This window comes from Artemia sp. Qi Xiang Cuo, chromosome 12, assembly GCF_049724085.1.
Source record: "Artemia sp. Qi Xiang Cuo chromosome 12, ASM4972408v1, whole genome shotgun sequence".
NCBI classification, from domain to species: domain Eukaryota; kingdom Metazoa; phylum Arthropoda; class Branchiopoda; order Anostraca; family Artemiidae; genus Artemia; species Artemia sp. Qi Xiang Cuo.
The window spans coordinates 35,545,451-35,564,812 of NC_142805.1; the positions used below are offsets into that span (position 1 = coordinate 35,545,451).

A 19,362-nucleotide genomic window follows, 5' to 3' on the forward strand; every position below is an offset into this window, starting at 1 on the left:
AAAAGCCATTTTGATTTTGCTTGCATATGTTTAAGGATTTATGTTTCGTTTTTGCAATTGAAAAATTGGGATCTATATATGTTTATACTTTTTGGGCTATCAGTTATGTTGCTTAAACTGTGCTATGTCTCTTTGCCTTTTATAGTCTATATCATAACAAGATCAACGAAGTATTTTTTGTTTATTAAGAAATATATTTCATAGACATGCATACAGTTGGTGAGGAAAATGGAAGTCCTACCTTTTCAAATGTGCCTGCATTTTTGGCAAAGCTTTGGAAGCTTGTTGAAGACTTGGAAACAGATGACCTGATATGCTGGAGTGATGTATGTATTTGTATCCTAAATATTCGTCTATTTATTAGTCTTTCAATTCTTTATTATTCTCTTTTTACTCTTTGAATATATATTAGGGTATATAATATATATTAAATCGTTTTTACCAAAAATAACTTAGTTCAATTGTTATTTTTTATTAATCTTTTGTTGCCATGTACTTTGAAATTTCTAGGCTTGTTTTTGAAACCTAAGCACAGTGTGACGTGCTATCTTCAAAGCTCTTCCACTGGGAAGGGTGGTGGAGATGTCTCTACAAAAAAGAGTATGCAATTTACATTGTTACTCAAGCTTTCAGGATTCATCACTGAGGGGAAAATTATCATTTACCCCTGCTGTTTAAGAGGAGTATTTCACATTTGGATTCAAAAGATTAATATATTGTGGGAAAGCTCTCAGTGAGCAGAATTTAAATAGAGTAGGGCTTCATGGGATATAAATGAAGTAAAATTTACTTCAGGTTTTATATTCAAGAAGGCTACTCTGCATGCAAGGTTTCAATTATATTTAGAACTAGCATTGAGCAAAAAGCCAGCTTTGATGTCTTTGTTGCTTCCTTTTGATTGCTGTGGCCGTTGTAGGTAGTAGTTTGCTTTACTCAGACTTGTTCTTGGCTCCCAGCCCTTGCAGATACCCATACATATCTATTGACCTGACTAAACTCCTTTTTGTTGTTCCTATAATCAGGTATCAATAAATCAGGCTGTGGTCAGTTGTCAGCTTCTTTTTCTTGTGTATGTGTGTTTGTGCGTGTCTGTGTGTATGTTTGTGTGTCTATGTATGTATGTGTGTGTGTATGTTTGTGTGTGTATGTATGTGTGTGTGTCTGTGTGTATATATATGTGTGTATAGAATTTGAGCACACACTTGATTTATATACTTACTTACTAAACATGCCCTCCCCCGCCCCCTTCCTTGGATCTTCCAGTTGGAAGATTTTACGGGTTGTCCTGTAGTTTTCTTATAATTTACCTGTTTCTTTTTTTGCCCTCCCCCCAAAAAATATGAGACCCTTTAAAATGAACGTCGGTGGACCTTAGAGTCGCGTATCCTTGTTTTGTTTAGAATCTACTTACCAAGAACTTTCATATGATGCTTTACTCTTATGAATCCAAATACAAAATTTGTTGTTAAACTAAGTGTGGTGGGGAGGCAATAAATGATTGATCCACTTCAGCATTCAAACGAAATTGCTGAAGACCTGTGTTATTGTTGTTAATTTTTTTCTCAGTGGAGCAATATGGAACTTTTGACCTATAAAGCAAGGAAATGTCTACTTGTACGTATTTTAGGAGCTTGACTTTTAAGACTTTTGGCCTTGACTTAAGACTTTTTAGACCTTACTTGTGCTTCTGTAACAATGCTTGAATTTATAAAGCATATAGCAATGTTGGAAGTAGATTTAAAAGCTAAACTGAGGGTTATAAACAATTGCAGACAAATCCAAGTTATTTTTCTAAGCATATCTATCTTTTTAAGCAAATTGACATACCTATGGATATGGTTGATATAACTCAGTTGACTATTTTTGGAAGAATAGCTTTGTATTTTCCAAGTAAAAAAAGAGCTGGTAAAAGGTGTATCACTTCAAGGACACATTATAGAACAGTACATATATTCTGCTTAATAGATACATGGATAGCACTTAGCAAGAAAGAAAGAAAAAAAATTACACCAGATTGCAGCTGTAAATCAGTTTTAACCAGTGTTAGTTACGACAAAATCGCTCTCTTTCGATGAAAACATTCATTTTTTTCATAGTTATTAATTGAAGAAGTTTTTTAACTACTTTTTTCAATCGGAATGTTTGTTGAATAGGTGTATCTTCTTCTTCTTCTTCTAATTCAAAGCAGGCGGGCTATTCAGTTGGTACTATTTAGCCCTCTTCTTTTTGCTTCACTCTGTGGGTTACAGAGCTACTTTCTTGGTTGTATCTTATTTATTAGATATTCTCAGATATCTTTCAGTATTTCTTTTGACTCAAGGAGTTCAAATATAAGATGATAGATATCGATTTCTGTGCTCTGTGTGCAGGTATAGTTGTCTAGGCTCTTGGCTGATAGTGAGATTTTGTGGTGTTTAAAGTATTTTAACAGTTTACAAAGCAAGGTATGTTGTGCAGATGTCAGCATATTACATTCAAATAGGCAATGGTCAATTGTTTCATTATTCATATTACAATGTCTGCAAAGAGGGGACAGGGGAATTGAACCACTTGAATTAGAAAGCTTATATGAGAATGCAAGGAAATTTAGTCCATTTGTTCCAGAACGAATTCTATGATAAATTTTAGAAAGATACTTATTGGGAAAGAGGAAAAGGATAGGATTAATCTTATTAAAATTAATATCTGATAGCCTCCATTGGAAAATATCTCTAATTGGGTTTGGTCTCCCACTTGGCTGGTCAATGTTTATAGCATTTTTAGCTATTTCATCAACCTGATGATTACCACTTATGCCAGAGTGGCTAGGAATATACTGAAAATAAGTTTTTATGCCACTTGAAGCAAGATTATCGATAATACTGAGACAATGATAAGTGTCAATGTCCAACTTATATTGTGGAGCTGAGGCCAGCAACTCAAGGCTTGATAAAGAGTCGGAATAGATGATAATATTATTCGAATCTGCAATCAAAGGTTGGTTTTGCTTAAGGTGTTCTAATGCCATGATTATGGCATTTAACTCAGCAGACATTATAGATAAATTATTAAATAATCTCTCACCCATTGCAATGGTCAGATGAGGAAGAAAAACACCACTTGCAACCTTCTCATTCATTATTGACCCATCAACATATATCTGGAGGTGATTTTTATAGGTGAATGTATTAAGTTATGCAAATTTTTTCTGGACAAAACAAATGGGGGTTAAATCTTTATTCTATTTCGAAAATTCATTAATTATTATGGGAGATGACCAATTTCATGGAGGGGATTGGGGGAAAGTAGGTGCAATAGAATTTGCTGGTACAGGGAACTTCTTTTGAATATCGGCATACTCATCTGCAATGCCTCTATACATGGCAGGATTTCTTAACCAATTATGTAATATGTGTGAGCTATTTGATTCAATTTTTGTGAGATGTTTTGTCAAGAGAAAGCTACGTCTCTCCCTTATTGTTGTTAATCCACTCTCCATAAGCAGAAACTTGGTGCTGGTGGGTTTCCTAAGACCAAATATGAGACGTATTATATCATTTTGTGTTGTTTCAATTTTTTGTATCTGGGTCTTTGCACATGCACAATATACGATGAGCCCATAGTCAATATGGGGTCTTATATGTGATTTATAAAACTGGAGTAAGGTTTTCTCCTTACAACCCCAGGGTGTGGAAAGAAGTCTTTTTAGTATATTTGCTTTTCTATAGCATTTTTTTATTGTGTTTGAAATGCGGAGGTGGAAATTAAGTTTTTGGTCAAGCATGAGACCTAGGTAATTAATATGATTATCTTCTGGAATAGTTGTTTTGTTTAGAGATAGTTTTGCATTAACATTGTTTCGCTTCCGGTGAAATTGGATTATTTTTGACTTGGTGGGTGCAATGGGTAAATCTGAATGTTGAGAGAATTTTTCGAACTGGAAAAGTGACTTTTGCAGATTTGACTGTGCTATCTGAAAGGTGTTGCCAGATGATCATAGCATCAGATCATCAGCATATTGTAGATTCGTGTGGGGTAGGTTCATGTCCCAGAGATATAGGGCAAATAGGAGGCAACTGAGGACTGCTCCCTGAGGTAGGCCTTTGGTAGACACAATTGGGGTGAAGAGGCTGAACCAACACAAACGATGAAACTTCGCACTTCTATGAACGATTTAATAAAGGATACTAGCTTAGGGGTACTCCAAGGTTTGCAAGTTTATTTAAAAGGATTTGGTGGTTCACATTATCATATGCCCCTTCAAAATCTAGGAAAGCTGCCACTAGGACATTATTTTTTGAGAAAGATTCATTTATTGCATTTGTTAGCAAGATGAAAGAATCTGTTAAGGAGTGGTGTTTTCTGAATCAAGTTTGATTGTGTGGGATCATATTATTTTTTTCAACAAACCAGAGGAGTCTGGGATAGATCATTTTCTCCATTATTTTCACCATCACAGGTGTAGTCATTATGGGCCTATAAGACTCAGGGTTATCTTTTGGTTTATTTTTCTTTAGGATTGGTATGAGGGACGAACATTTCCAAATATTCGGGAACCTAGAAGATGCCCAAGCATGATTATAACAATTTAGCAATTCTTGTTTGTATGAAGGTGTGAGATTCTTTATCCATGTAGGGTGTATATTGTCATAACTGCTGCTAGTTTTGGTCCTAATATGATGTATTGCATTATTCAATTACTGGATTGAAAATGGATTGGTTATGTACTCGGATCCTGGGAGTGGTTGGTAACTTGGGTTCATAGGAATTGTGGACAGTTTGCTTTGATTATTTGATGTTAGCTTATTAACAAAAAGAGTTGCAAATAGGTTAGCTTTACCATTATCATTGTCATAATGGATATTATTATGCATAAGCTCATACAGGAGTGGGTTGGGGGAAGTCTTTTTCCCACAGATGTGGCTTATGACTTTATGTATAATTGGCTCATGAATTTCTCTGGAGAGATTATTTGCAAAATTATTCCAGTATTTATATTTAGCATCTATTATAGTCCTTTTTAGATTAGATTCTGCTTGTAATTTTTTTAAGTGTGTAATAGTTGATGGTTTTTTTATGAATTCTGTCTTAGCTGCCTTTTTTTTATCCTCCATTTATTTAGGTACTCATTTGTCCACCATGCTTTAGGAATTTGTTTAGGGAATGTTTTCTTAGGTGTTGTCTTGGGGATAGCCTGATTAGCTGTATTTATTAGTAAAGATGTCAAGGCTTCAGCTTGTGTGTCAACTGTTGTGTTAGAAATGCATGAACTTTGGGTGAAACTTGTAATTTCATCATTTAGCTTATTTTGGGACATAGACCAATTTGCTTTAGTGTTCATATATTTGGCGGTATGAGATGAAGTTTCAGCAGGTTCATTTAGGCAGCAAACTATAGCAACGTGGTCAGTACATAGACTATAAATTTTATTTATGTAGATTTTGTTCAAAAAATTTGATGAGACAATTTGTAGGTCAATTGTGGGGAATCTGCCACTTTTGGGGTTGAAATATGTGTTCAGGTTCGGAGGGGTAGCAACAGCTAATTCATTATTATTTGAACTCATATTCTCAATGAATTTACCAGCTTTATTTGCTGTTTTATTCCCCCACAAAAGGCTGTGGGCATTGAAATCACCACAAATAATGATATTTTTTAACATATTAGAATTATTTATATAATTAAAGAAATCCTTGGCATCTGTAGTTTGGCCATTAGGGTTATAAAAGCTTATTATGTATGTTTTTAAATTATTAATCCAAACACTGATACCAATTACATCAACATCATTTGTAAAATCTGGAAAATTGATGCCACAAAATTTTATATTATTATTAACTAATAAAGCTACCCCACCTCCTTTTCTCTCTGAAGATCTATCCTTTCTCAGGATAGTATATCCCGGAGACTTAACTTGTTGATTTTGGGTTAAATGAGTTTCCTGGAGGCAAGCAATATTAATGGACTTATTATTCATAAATGATATTATTTCATTTAGCTTATTTTCTGAGAGTGATCTTACATTCCATTGGAGTATTGATATACGTTGTGTTGTTGATTTATTCTTCATATGACTGTGTATCAATGTTCAGCTTTGTTAAAAGTAAAGCAAGATCTTATTTTGCTTGAATGAGCATATCATCAGGGATGTAGATTTTTGCCAATTCTGCAATAATTTTTGTTTTCTGTATTTGATGTATGTTCATGGCCTGAACTGCATTACAGTTTAGAATGAATAAGCATATATTTGGGGATCGCATTTTTGGTGGTGCATCCTGTTTGTTGGTTAAGGGATTGATTCCTGGTAGTGTTACTTGTTTGTTTCCTCTTGGGAGGGGGGCCAGGCTGACCTCATCTCACCGGACAAGGAGGCTTGTTGGCTTGGTGATTCCTTCTGATAGGGATTTGAGCTAGGGGGCTTAGGGTATCTGTTTAGTTAGATCTTCTTCTTCTTCTTCTAATTCACAGCAGGCGGGCTATTCAGTTGGTACTATTTAGCCCTCTTCTTTTTGCTTCACTCTGTGGGCTACAGAGCTACTGTCTTGGTTGTCTCTTATTTATAAGATATTCTCAGATATCTTTCAGTAGATCTTTTGACTCAAGGAGTTCCAATTTAAGATGATAGATATCGATCTCTGTGCTCTGTGTGCAGGTATAGTTGGCTAGGCTCTTGGCTGATAGTGAGATTTTGTGGTGTTTGAAGCATTTTAACAGTTTACAAAGCAAGGTATGTTGTGCAGACGTTAGCATATTACATTCAAATAGGCAATGGTCAATTGTTTCATTATTCATATTACAATGCCTGCAAAGAGGGGACAGGGGAATTGAACCACTTGAATTAGAAAGCTTATATGAGAATGCAAGGAAATTTAGTCCATTTGTTCCAGAACGAATTCTATGATAAATTTTAGAAAGATACTTATTGGGAAAGGGGGAAAGGATAGGATTAATCTTATTAAAATTAATATCTGATAGCCTCCATCGGTAAATATCTCTAATTGGGATTGGTCTCCCACTTGGCTGGTCAATATTTATAGCATTTTTTGCTATTTCATCAACCTGATGAATACCACTTATGCCAGAGTGTCTAAGAATGTACTGAAAATAAGTTTTTATGCCACTTGAAGCAAGATTATCAATAATACTGAGACAATGATAAGTGTCAATGTCCAACTTATATTGAGGAGCTGAGGCCAGCAACTCAAGGCTTGATAAAGAGTCGGAATAGATGATAATATTATTCGAATTTGCAATCAAAGGTTGGTTTTGCTTAAGATGTTCTAATGCCATGATTATGGCATTTAACTCAGCAGACATCATAGATAAATTATTAAACAATCTCTTGCCCATTGCAATTTTCAGCTGAGGAAGGAAAACAACACTTGCAACCTTCTCATTCATTTTTGACCCATCAACAAATATTTGGAAGTGATTTTTATAGGTAATTGTATTAAGTTCTGCAAATTTTTTCTGGACAAAAGCAATGGAGGTTAAATCTTTATTCCATTTTGAAAATTCAGTACATAGTCAATATGGGGTCTTATATGTGATTTATAAAACTGGAGTAAGGTTTTCTCCTTACAACCCCAGGGTGTGGAAAGAAGTCTTTTTAGTATATTTGCTTTTCTATAGCATTTTTTTATTGTGTTTGAAATGTGGAGGTGGAAATTAAGTTTTTGGTCAAGCATGAGACCTAGGTAATTAATATGATTATCTTCTGGAATAGTTGTTTTGTTTAGAGTTAGTTTTGCATTAACATGGTTTCGCTTCCGGTGAAATTGGGTTATTTTTGACTTGGTGGGTGCAATGGGTAAATCTGAATGCTGAGAGAATTTTTCAAACTGGAAAAGTGACTTTTGCAGATTTGACTGTGCTATCTGAAAGGTGTTGCCAGATGACCATAGCACCAGATCATCAGCATATTGTAGATTAGTGTGGGGTAGGTTCATGTCCCAGAGATATAGGGCAAAAAGGAGGCAACTGAGGACTGCTCCCTGAGGTAGGCCTTTGGTTATTGTCTTTTGGGGTGAAGAGGCTGAACCAACACAAACGATGAAACTTCGCACTTCTATGAAGGATTTAGGCATTGAAATCACCACAAATAACGATATTTTTTAACATATTAGAATTATTTATATAATTAAAGAAATCCTTGGCATATGTAGTTTGGCCATTAGGCTTATAAAAGATTATTATGTAGGTTTTTAAATTATTCAGCAAAACACTGATACCAATTACATCAACATCATTTGCAAAATCTGGAAAATTGATGCCACAAAATTTTATATTATTATTAACTAATAAAGCTACCCCACCTCCTTTTCTCTCTGAAGATCTGTCCTTTCTCAGGATAGTATATCCCGGAGACTTAATTTGTTGATTTTGGGTTAAATGAGTTTCCTGGAGGCAAGCAATATTAATGGAATTATTATTCATAAATGACATTAGTTAATTTAGCTTATTTTCTGTGAGTGATCTTAAATTCCATTGGAGTATTGATATATGTTGTGTTGTTGATTTATTCTTCATATCACTGTGTATCAATGTTCAGCTATGTTCAAAAGTAAAGCAAGATTTTTTTTTTGATTAAATTAGCATATTATGTGGGATGTAGATTTTTGCCAATTCTACAATGCTTTTCGTTTTCTGTAATTGATATATGTTCATGGCCTGCACTGCATAACAGTTTAAAATGAATAAGTATATATTTGGGGATTGCATTTTTGGTTGTGCATCCTGTTTGTTGGTTAAGGGATTGATTCCTGATAGTGTTTCTGGTTTGTTTCTTCTTGGGAGGGGGGCCAGGCTGACCTCATCTCACCGGACAAGGAGGCTTGTTGTCTTGGTGATTCCTTCTGATTGGGATTTGAGCTAGGGGGCTTAGAAGATGGTGTTTTATTAGGGGTGCTTGATGCATTGGGGGCATTAGACTTGGGGGTTTTGGTTGGTTTCATTACAGGCTTTGTTTGGTATCGTTGGGCAGCATTTGCTTCCATTGCTGCAAAGGGGTCTGGGATGGCCATCTCTGTTGATATTTGGAGTGTTAGAGCTCTTTTCTTGTATGCAGGGCATAATGATTTATTTGTAGATTCATGTGGGCCATTGCAATTGATGAATGTAGGCTGAGTGTTGTTGCAAGTTGTCAGCCCTTTAGGATGGAAAGATTTACAATTACTACACTCTTGGAGAATTTCATTGCATTTGTTTGTCGTGTGTCCCAGTTTGAAACATTTCTGACACTGGATAGGCTTACGTTTGTATTCCTTGTGTGGTTTGAATAATTTTTCTGGGATATCAATTTTATCCTTCAGTGTGAATAAGAAGGATCTACTAGTTTTTAGGCCATTAGAGTTGGGTTTTCCAAGTTGGGTAACATCCTCAACTGGGATTGTGTTTCCAGCCCTATCTGAGAGGCCTTCTTTTAACTCCTGAGTTAGATATCTCTGGGGGAACATTATAAACTACTATTTTTGTTGGTGATTGTTTTGGGTTCCAATTATATGCAATAATTGGGGTATTCAGAAGGGATTTTAGGTTAATTATTGTATCTGCTGATTTCTGATCTTCTACAGCTATTAGCAGAGATCCATCGCGGTTAATGTTAAGAGAGAACATTGATTTTAGCAATATAAAAATTGCAACTCTTATTGCAGTGATCATTTTTATTTCAAAGGGGGTAGTGGGAGTAATTTTAAGGTAAATTCCTAAGCTTTTGGAGGGAGGATCTTGGGCAGGGAGAGGGGAAATTCTTTTAATTGGGGAGATTTTTTTCCTTTTTTTAGAGCTTCTAGAGAGGACCTCTTGAAACCCATTATCATCATTTATGGTTACATTAGCCCCTACACTTATCATTGTCCTATTCTCCGAATTGGAGCTATCATTAGAACTTTGAGATAGTGTGCTTGACCAGCCAGGATGGGTATCTTTCAATATGACACTTTCACTGGAATTTGATTTGGGATCTGGGGGGACTTTTTTTTTTGGAGGACTTCTAAACATTGCCTATTGGAAAAAGCTTTAAACACAAAAATAAAACTAAAACAAGAAGGGAAAATAGAATGATATCAAACCGTCTGCACTATACTATGGGGAGGATAAACACAACAGTATAGCCCTGAGGATGAGTTGAGCAGGATTGGTTTGGTACAACTGCTGATTAGAAGCGATAATAATTCACAAGAAAATATATTTTGATTTTCTTATAATATAAATATAAATGATTTTCTTCTTATTGTCATGTATTTTATTATTTCTACTCTTTCTTCTAGAGTGGAGCAAGTTTCTACATAAGAAATCAAGCCTTGTTTGCCAGACAACTTTTGCCCCACTATTATAAGCATAATAATATGGCTAGCTTCATCAGACAGCTTAATATGTGTAAGTAAAATCCTCCATTTTATGTTAGTCTAACCCAAGATGATAAATATACTAAATCCTAATAATTCTTTTAACAAGAAATCACAACGTCATCAAAATCTCTGAGTAAAGGCTAAGAAGCTGACTCCCAAGTTGGCTCCTATAAAAATCTAAAAGTGTATCTAGTGACTTTGAGTTTGATATTGATTTGTGTATATTTTGTAAACTGAAAAATATTTTAATTGTTTTGACTATTTTGAAAAGCATACTGACCATGATAGTGATGTTTTGGGGCCAATAACTGGTAAATTAACTTTACTGAATTCTAATATTTTGTTTCTAAAAATAAAAATTTGTTTCTGAAAAATATTTTAATTGTTTCGACTATTATGAAAAGCATACTGGCCATGATCGTGATGAAAGGAATTTCGGACATTTTAAAAAAGGAGATTTTTCTTTCCAAAATGATATTGTGGCACAAAGCTGATATCTGTTGTAATTGAGATATTTTTTTTTCTTTAAACGGAAAAATATTCTATTAGTCAAGACAATTCCGCCGAATATATTGGTCAATCATGATGACAGGAAATTGGGATATTTGGAGATTGTTCTTGTCAAAATGATATAGCGACACTAATTTAATATCTCTTGCAATACAGGCATTTTTGTGTTTAGACCGAAAAATACTCTATATGTTATGACAATTCTGAAGACCGCATTGGCCAATCATGATGACAGAAATTACGGATAGTTTGAAATTGGAGATTTTTCTTGTCAAAATTATACAATGGCCATTAGTTGCTGTCTTGTAAAAGAGATTTTTTGGTGTTTAACTAAAAAATATTCTGTATATTACGACAATTCTGCAGACTGTATTGTCGGATTATGCATTCATTTATTGTATTGCAGATGGATTTCGGAAGGTATCTTCCGTGGAGCAAGGAAGCCTTCGTGTGGACAAGGATGAGATTGAATTTCAACATAATTATTTCCTAAGAGGTCATGAGTATCTTTTAGAAAATATTAAACGAAAGGTAATGTTCTTTTCCTTTGTTTCTCAAGTCAAGTACAAGAAATAGTTCAAGACCTAAAATGTATCATCCTAGAGTAGAATATTTTTATTTACAATACATATATAAATAAATGTCACAAAACAGCGCACTTGCCTGGTGGCATACTTTAGCGCTGAATATATTGCAAACGAAAATAAACAGCCATCTTCTAACTAAAAGAAAACCGTAATAAACAAAATGCTTAGCTTGCCGTGAGATGTTTCTTCACTAGTCTTAGAAAATGTCACTTGTTGCTGCATTCTCGAACTGATGGTGGAATTGAGTTCCAGATTTTTGGCCCAGTGTGACGGATGCTGAATCCCGCTCTCGACGTCGGGCGAATTTCACGCGAAAAGTCTGAATGATGAGGTTTAAGATAATTATGAAATTGTAAATGGGTTTGAAAAATACGGGAGACATTTACAGGTAAATTACTATATTGATAATCGTGACAAATACTATAGATAGAAATTAAATGAAGTTGATCCAAAGAATAAATTCCTGAAGTCCCATGTAGGTGTCTAACTGAAGATCTGCAATCAACATTAAAAAGAATCCTCATTGCTTTATTGTGACGTATTTGGAGAGATTTGAATATAGACGAAAAGGTAGAATCCCAAACCAAAATGCAATAGAGAAAATATGGGAGGACGAAAGAATAATAAATAGATTTTAGGATAATTTTAGGAAAGAAATGACGAATACGAGTTAGCATGCCAATATTTCGGGTAGTTTTTAACGATAGTGTTTTACGTATTCATGAAACGACAAATTTTCATCTAAAATAATCCCAAGATATTTAAATTGATCTACCCTTTTTAATTCAAGACCATTCAAGAAAAGAGAGAAACTATCTGACACTACTGATCCAGTTCGCAAAAATAACGTATATTGGCATTTTTTTTTCATTAAGAGCTAGTAAATTCCTTGAATACCAATCAGATACAGCTAGTAACGTACTTTCGAGGTTCTGGAAAAGAACTAATAGGTCCCGGTGAGAATCCTATTAATATAGTTTTGGATGGTGAATTAGAAACTGATCTTTTTAAGTTTTGTATTACGAATACTAAATTGAAAGTTCCATAATATATATTATATTTATGTTTATTTTTGGCCCTTGCTGATTCTGTCTGATGATTTTCTTTTTTTTTTCACCAATACGAAAATTTATAATGCTATAAGTATGGCTGTTAGAGGCAAACCTAGCTTCAGACTTCAGTTTAATATAAAAGTTAACGTTTAGGTTTGGATTCGGGCCCATTCATATTATTCCGCTATGGTGGCGCTATTTGCAACTTTGATCATGTTCAATAGGTTTCACCCGGCGCAGTTTATTGGTCAAAAGTAAAATATAGGGCGAACCCATGCCAACCAATGAAATTCATTCTCGTTTAACATCTAGACTTGACATTTCGCCAAAGTACGAGATTTTAGCGGAGATTTGATTGCGATATAAGGAGCCGACGACTTTGGGTAAGGAAATATTTTGAAGTAAGATTGAAAAAAAGAAAGAAATGAGGGATCAGGAGTTTCTGGTGCCTGGTATGTTTTACTTGTTTAGCTGTAAATATGAAATGCTTGTTTTAAAATCAAATTGCCAGTTTTTCCCCGTCGCGGATGCTTGCGCGATATAGTTGACTCGAGTAGGCTAGCCATCTCCAGGGTATTCTAAAAACGTTCTTTATAAAGAAAGAAAATTATTTCTTAGACCACACTGCATTTTCATTTATCAAAATGAAAAAGAGAAAAACAGGTTTAATTTAAATAAAGATTGATCCCACTCAAGAATTACGCTGTGTAAAACTCAAGAACAATCCTAGAACCGGTTTTTCATCTGTCTGTATTAAAAGACAATTAGCTTATGCTCAATGAAAAAAAAAGTGAAGGGTGACAGAATACATGAGACTTGTGTAATTTGGGCTATATATTTGCATATTAGGGGGGGGGGGAGGTAAAGTATTTGGACAATGTGAAATTAGAAAACAATTCTTACTTCATAATATGAAGAATAATTGCAGGTAACACATTTTGCATGCAGACCCGCTATATTTTAACCCTACCACCTAGTGTGAAAACATTTAGCCCAAATTTGTTTCTAAAGCATTATATTTTCATCATGTTTTGGTATTTTTTATTAGGACTAGCCTAACTTTACTTCTTGAGTGGGGTTGCAATAACAGAAAAGTACTAACCCGTTTTTTCTCTCTTGAGTTTTTAATCGAAGAAAACATTTTTCTGCAATTCGAAAATCGAGGCATGAAATATTTTATTCATATATATACCAGAACAAAAGGAATTGAAATTTGAAATGCTATTTTTAAGTCAATAAACACTAGGTTGTTTTCCCCGTCAGTTAAGCTTGTACCATATTGTTGACTAGCTTTTTTGGGGGTGATTGGTTTCTTATTGCAAAAAAAAGCATTTGTTGTAACATTCGTTGCAGAACGCCAGAAACAGATTTTTGCTTTTTAGAAATATCTAGATTTAGAAGTACAGACCTCAAACAATGTGTCAAAGAGGGATTGACCGCATGTGTTTCAGTGGGAGAATTCTTTTATTAATCTCAAATCATTTTCGAAAATGCAAAAATCACCTTTATATCGTAAAAACTTGTTTACTTCACAAGGAGACAAGCATAGACGATATTACATGTTATGCCTGGGCCGCATCAAAGTCACGTTTTTCAACAAAAAAGCCGAATTTCATTAATGATCAAGGCCGTATCCAAGCGGGGTGCGTTACCGCGTTTGAACCTCTGCCCCCATTAAATTTTTTGTCCTACTCGCAAAAGAGTAACCAAACTTTTATATACTCATTTTTTATTTTTTTGTAACTCCTCCCCCTTTCCCCCTTAAAAATACTCTCACCCCCCAAACAACAATCCTGGATTCAGTATTGTAAATTATATGTAGTTTTTCTTTATTTTAGCGTCAAACAAATATTTCAGAAGCAGAAACTCAGCATTTTCAGAACTAAATACAAAAGCTAAATAAATTTAAATTTGAAGTCTGACTCAATTCCGATAGCGTTATCAAGTAACCTGATACTAGACTGAAGGATAACATTTAGAGAGTTTAAATACGATTCAAACTTAAAGATTTGTTTCTAAAAAATCACCCATTTTTTAATAAAGTTCATTGAAATCAGATATACAACTGGGCTATTGGGAGACGCGGCCTTACTGGTGCGCAAGGCCTTGTGCAGCCAGCACTCCGTGGGGCCTGACGTTATGGTCGTAATATAGCGGGAGCACTAATACTGTAGTCTCTAGCGGGACTGTTACCAATGTGACTCCTAGGGCTCAGCGGGAACGTTGTGGTTTAGGGCCAAAAGAGGGTCTAACGAAGGAGGGTTTTGACAGTTTTAAGACCACATGCCCCGCTTCACATAAAGGGAGCGCACATTTGGGAACTCAAGCCGTACATTCCACGGTTTTTTCTGCGAGTCCCCTCATGAAGTAACAAAATCACTCATGGGATTGTAGTTCATAACATATTTGGCCCTGTTAGCGCGAGGCCCAGTGCGGTCGCACCACTTGCCACCCCCAAAGGACTGCACTGGTTATTGGAGAAATGGAGTCGAAAGTCCATACTAGATACTTAAGACCAATAATAATCTAGTATGAAAATAAATTTTGAGTTATCAGAATGACCAGTTGTGATGCTATGTAACTGCACGAGTTGATATTTAGTGGAAATAATTTTTTTTAAGTAGGCTTCTTTCGCCGCCTTGGAGTAAGTAGATGGGAGATCTAGTTTTGACTATATTTTGAATCTAATTTTGGCAGCAATCCCTGCACGCTGCTACCATTGCTCGCTAGACGGGCTTTATATCCCCTTTACAGTTTACAAACGACAGTATAATTAGTTGTCTCGCGCAACGTGTAAGTTTTTTGCGTTTCATAGAATTGTTTTTAACCTTGTCGCGGGACTATGGGCAAATAGATAGATAAGTGTATTAAAGCTAAAAAAATACGGCCATGAACACAAAACGAGCCCAAATATAATAAACTTACACCGGCGATCATCATAAAAAGCACAAATATAATGAACTTGCATAGGCCATCATAAAAAAAAACACTTAAATGAAACATACACTTAAAAACAAGTTTTTTTCGACTGAAAGCAAGGAACAGCAATAAAACTTAAAACTACCAGACATTCATCCATATATGTGGGAGAGAGGTGCTGCCCCTTCGTCGGCCCTCTCTATATACCCTAAAATTTGATTTTTTGTCATAATTCTTTAAGAAAGACTGCTCAAACACAAGGGCCGTTGAAATTTAATAATAAGTGTTTAGCGAAAACTTTAAGACAGTCCCCCCCCCCAATTTTTGCTTACTATCGGCTGAAAAAATTGCGTTTAAATAAATTTAATTTGAACTCAACACTTTAGTAACAAGAGAGAAATGCAATGCAATTCCTCATTCAATACTCTGCGAATATATTAATCACTACCGCTTGATTATAAACAACGATGAATAAGAATTATATTTGAAGTGACGTCACCTTGGCTCGTATTTCCACCCACTTAAGAATTAATTTGGAATTAGACCCCTCATTTTGAAATTCATCATTTAATTTTCTTAAATCTGATATAAATTGAAAATAAGTTATGCTTTACTCGTTTTATTTAACAAAATTTCCAGATACCTTGTTATTCTACAAATAAACTAAGGCGACGTACTATTTAAGACACCTATTATAATATGTTATTTAATGAACGATTGTGCCATCCACTACCATGGTATCTGGCAAGAGCTGCTGCCGTGATACGTACGGCATGCGAATTTCTTTTGGACCAGCAAACCTGTACCCTAAGAATTTAACAACAACCCTCATGAAAGATTCGGCAAGGTTTGTAGTTGAATCGATTAAAAGGTTGATAGCCTTATGTAATACCTTTCCAGTTTTTTTTTCATTGACTGCTAGCATTACAACTTCAGGGACCCTAGAAAACTTATTTTCAACAGACTCAGATTTGTTACATCCCGAGAAACATTTTAGGTGGTTATCAAATGCGTAAAAAGGTACATTCTTAATTAGAAATTTTAGTTTTTCAGTATTTCCACCATCGTCGTGTTTTTTTTTTGTATAGCCCCTTAGCGAAGATACTTAGTGAGGCTTGAGATAAAATATTTTGTTAGGATTTTTTAAAAATCGGCCATATTATTGAAAAGGTTTGTAGTAGTCAAATTTTTTGTGACATGGTTGGCGCACTCGTGTTTTATTACACCCTTTCCATTGGCCAAACGCTCTGTATTGCTTTGATATACCCTTGAATTCCCATCCCCAACAATCCGAGATCTATGCATTGACAAACTAAATAAAAATCCCTATACGATCATGTCCTGCTCCATTCCCGAAGAAAACCATTCCATTTCAGATAGTATAGGTGATCTTGCGGTGGCGTCAAGTGCTGATGGCGTGGTACCTGGTGATTTTAGGAAAGCCCTAATTAAATCACTGTATAAGAAAGGTAATAAGAGTGAGTGTGGTAATTATAGAGGCAGAGATGTTTGCCAGATGTTTTCCAGAGAAATTTGCCTACGAATTGTTTTGGGTGCCTGGCTGACTGACCATATTTCAGACAGTAGGCTGTACAATAAGTGTGGTTCAATCCCACTTTCTAGGGCTATAATGTGAGATAGGTTGAGATGGCTAGGGCACGTTCGGCGAACGAAGGATGACAGATTCCCGAAGATGGTGCTTTGAAAGCCAACCGTCGGAGCCTAACAGAAGGCATGCTGTCCGCGGTTGGGTGGGAGGATGTCGTAAAGAAAGACTTAAGAGAAATGGGAACTTCTTGATAGGGTGTAAAGAGGGAGGCTTTGAAAAGATTAGGATGCAGGAGGAGCGTGCATAGCTGTGTTGGCTCCAGGTGGCTTGGTGCTGCGGTGAGCAGTTAATAGCAGTAGAAAGGCCTCAGGAGGTCCCACGACTCACCCCTGCTGCCACCTACAACTTTTTTACATAATTTATGCATGTTTTTATGTCTGTTCGTTGTCAGTGAGAATGGAAAAACAGGAATTTTCTCACTTTGATGGATGTTTCAAGGTCGATTTATTTGCTGTTGTTTGTCCAGGTGTAATGACATTGGGGTGATTTACATAATCGGTGGGGGAATTACTGGTTCACGAATGGGGAATTAAGAAACGAACATGGCTTTTTTGATCTTTAGGCTAACCTAACCTGAGAACTGGATTTACATAATCGGTGGGGGAGAATGTATTGATTTACGAAAGGGGAATTAAGAAACAAACATGGCTTCTTTGATCTTTAGGCTAACCTAACCTGAGAAATTGATTTACATAATCGCTAGGGGAATGTATTGATTCACGAAGGGGGAATTAAGAAACATTATGGTTTCTTTAATCTTAGATCTGAGGGATAAACGTTCTTTAGGTCAGAGAGAAAAATTAATATTCTATTTTTAAATAGGGCTTCATTGATCTTTACTGTCAGGAATTAGAATTGACATCACTTGTTATCTTGGAATTATGCGGGAGTCTAAAGAGATAGAAATTCTATTTTTAAATACGGCTTCACTGAGCTTTAAGTCGGAGAGATAAATTGATATTCTAACGAAACCTTAATAGTGTAGCTAGGAACATTTATGAGATGAAGAGATTAACGTAGGAAAGGGTTTCCTAGAAATTTGAAATGTGACAGCGCAGAGATGCCAAAAACAAAAGGAATACGCTGAAGTTACGATTAGGGATTATTTGGGCGAAACCGTTTTAGGGAATTATTTCGGCGAAACAGTTAGAGACATTTTAAAAGATGATTTAGAAGAGGATTTGAGGGTGAAACTCTGTGGTCGTCATAATACACAAGTTCCATTTGCACAGTGTTGTGAGGTCCCCTACCACAACCCGAAAGAGTCCTCATACCCCACCCCAACCCCGAAGGGTCCTCATACCCCACCCCAACCCCGAAGGAAGCCCCCGGTCCTCAAAGGTCCACCGGGCTCCCAAAGGGCCACCCGGCCCTCAAGGGTCCCCCAGACCCCCAAAGGACCCCCCAGGCCCCAAAGGCCCCCTCCCCCCTTGGCCTCCAAAGGGCCCCCTCCCTCTCCTCCTCCTCACCTTCCCCTCCCCCACCCCTCCTCCCCCTCCCCTCCCCTTCCCCATTTTTTAATATTTTTTGAAACCTATAGTTTGGGATGAGTAGTTTGCTATTTTTGACTTTTCTGAGCTAGGTTTCTTAGCCTTTCATAGGTGTGTGTTGTCAGAAACTTATGATTTAGGATATGTAAATTACTATTTTTGACTTTTCTGAGCTAGATTTTATAGCCTTTCATAGGTGTTTGTTGTCTGAAACCTATAGTTTGGGATGAGTAGTTTGCTTTTGGACTGTTCAGAGCTGGATTTCTTAGCCTTTCGTAGATGTGTGTTGACTGAAACTTATGATTTGGGATATGTAAATTACTATTTCGTGCTTTTCTAATCTAGATTTCTTAGTCTTTTGTTGATGTGCGTTGTCTGAATCCTATGATTTGGGATTTGTAGTTTTGCTTTTTGGACTTTTCAGAGCTAGGATTCTTAGTCCCTCATAGGTGTTTGTTGTCTGAAACCTATAGGTTGAGATGAGTAGTTTGCTATTTCATGCTTTTCTGAGCTAATGTTTCATAGTATTGCGTTGGTGTGTGTTGCCTAAAACTTATCACTTGAGGTGTATAATTTTCTATTTCAGGCCTTTCTGAGCTAAGGTTTCATATTATTTCGTAGGTGAATGTTGTCTGAAACTTATGATTTGGGATATGTAAATTACTATTTCGGGCTTTTCTAAGTTAGATTTCTTAGTCTTTTGTTGGTGTATGTTGACTGAAACCTATGATTTGGGATATAAGGTTCTTAGTCTTTCGTTGGTGTATGTTGTCTGAAACCTATGATTTGGGATTTGTAGTTTGCTTTTTGGACTTTTCAGAGCTAGGATTCATAGTCCCTCATAGGTGTTTGTTGTCTGATACCTAT

At 35.8% G+C, this 19,362-nt stretch overlaps 1 protein-coding gene across 4 annotated transcripts in view; it reads left to right on the forward strand.

Annotated features, from left to right (window-relative positions):
* The first annotated feature begins 206 nt into the window (after positions 1-206).
* The window catches only part of Hsf (Heat shock factor), a 65,814-nt gene continuing 46,658 nt past the window's right edge, over positions 207-19,362 (forward strand). For 3 of the 4 annotated variants that reach the window (XM_089098034.1, XM_089098035.1, XM_089098036.1), the window contains exons 1-3: positions 209-326; positions 10,248-10,356; positions 11,245-11,369. In XM_089098034.1, coding sequence (XP_088954160.1) covers positions 10,326-10,356; positions 11,245-11,369 — 156 coding nt within the window. In that variant the 5' untranslated portion in view covers positions 209-326; positions 10,248-10,325. Of the gene's footprint in view, positions 327-10,247; positions 10,357-11,244; positions 11,370-19,362 lie in introns of all 4 variants that reach the window. The other variant, XM_089098033.1, reaches the window with a different exon arrangement.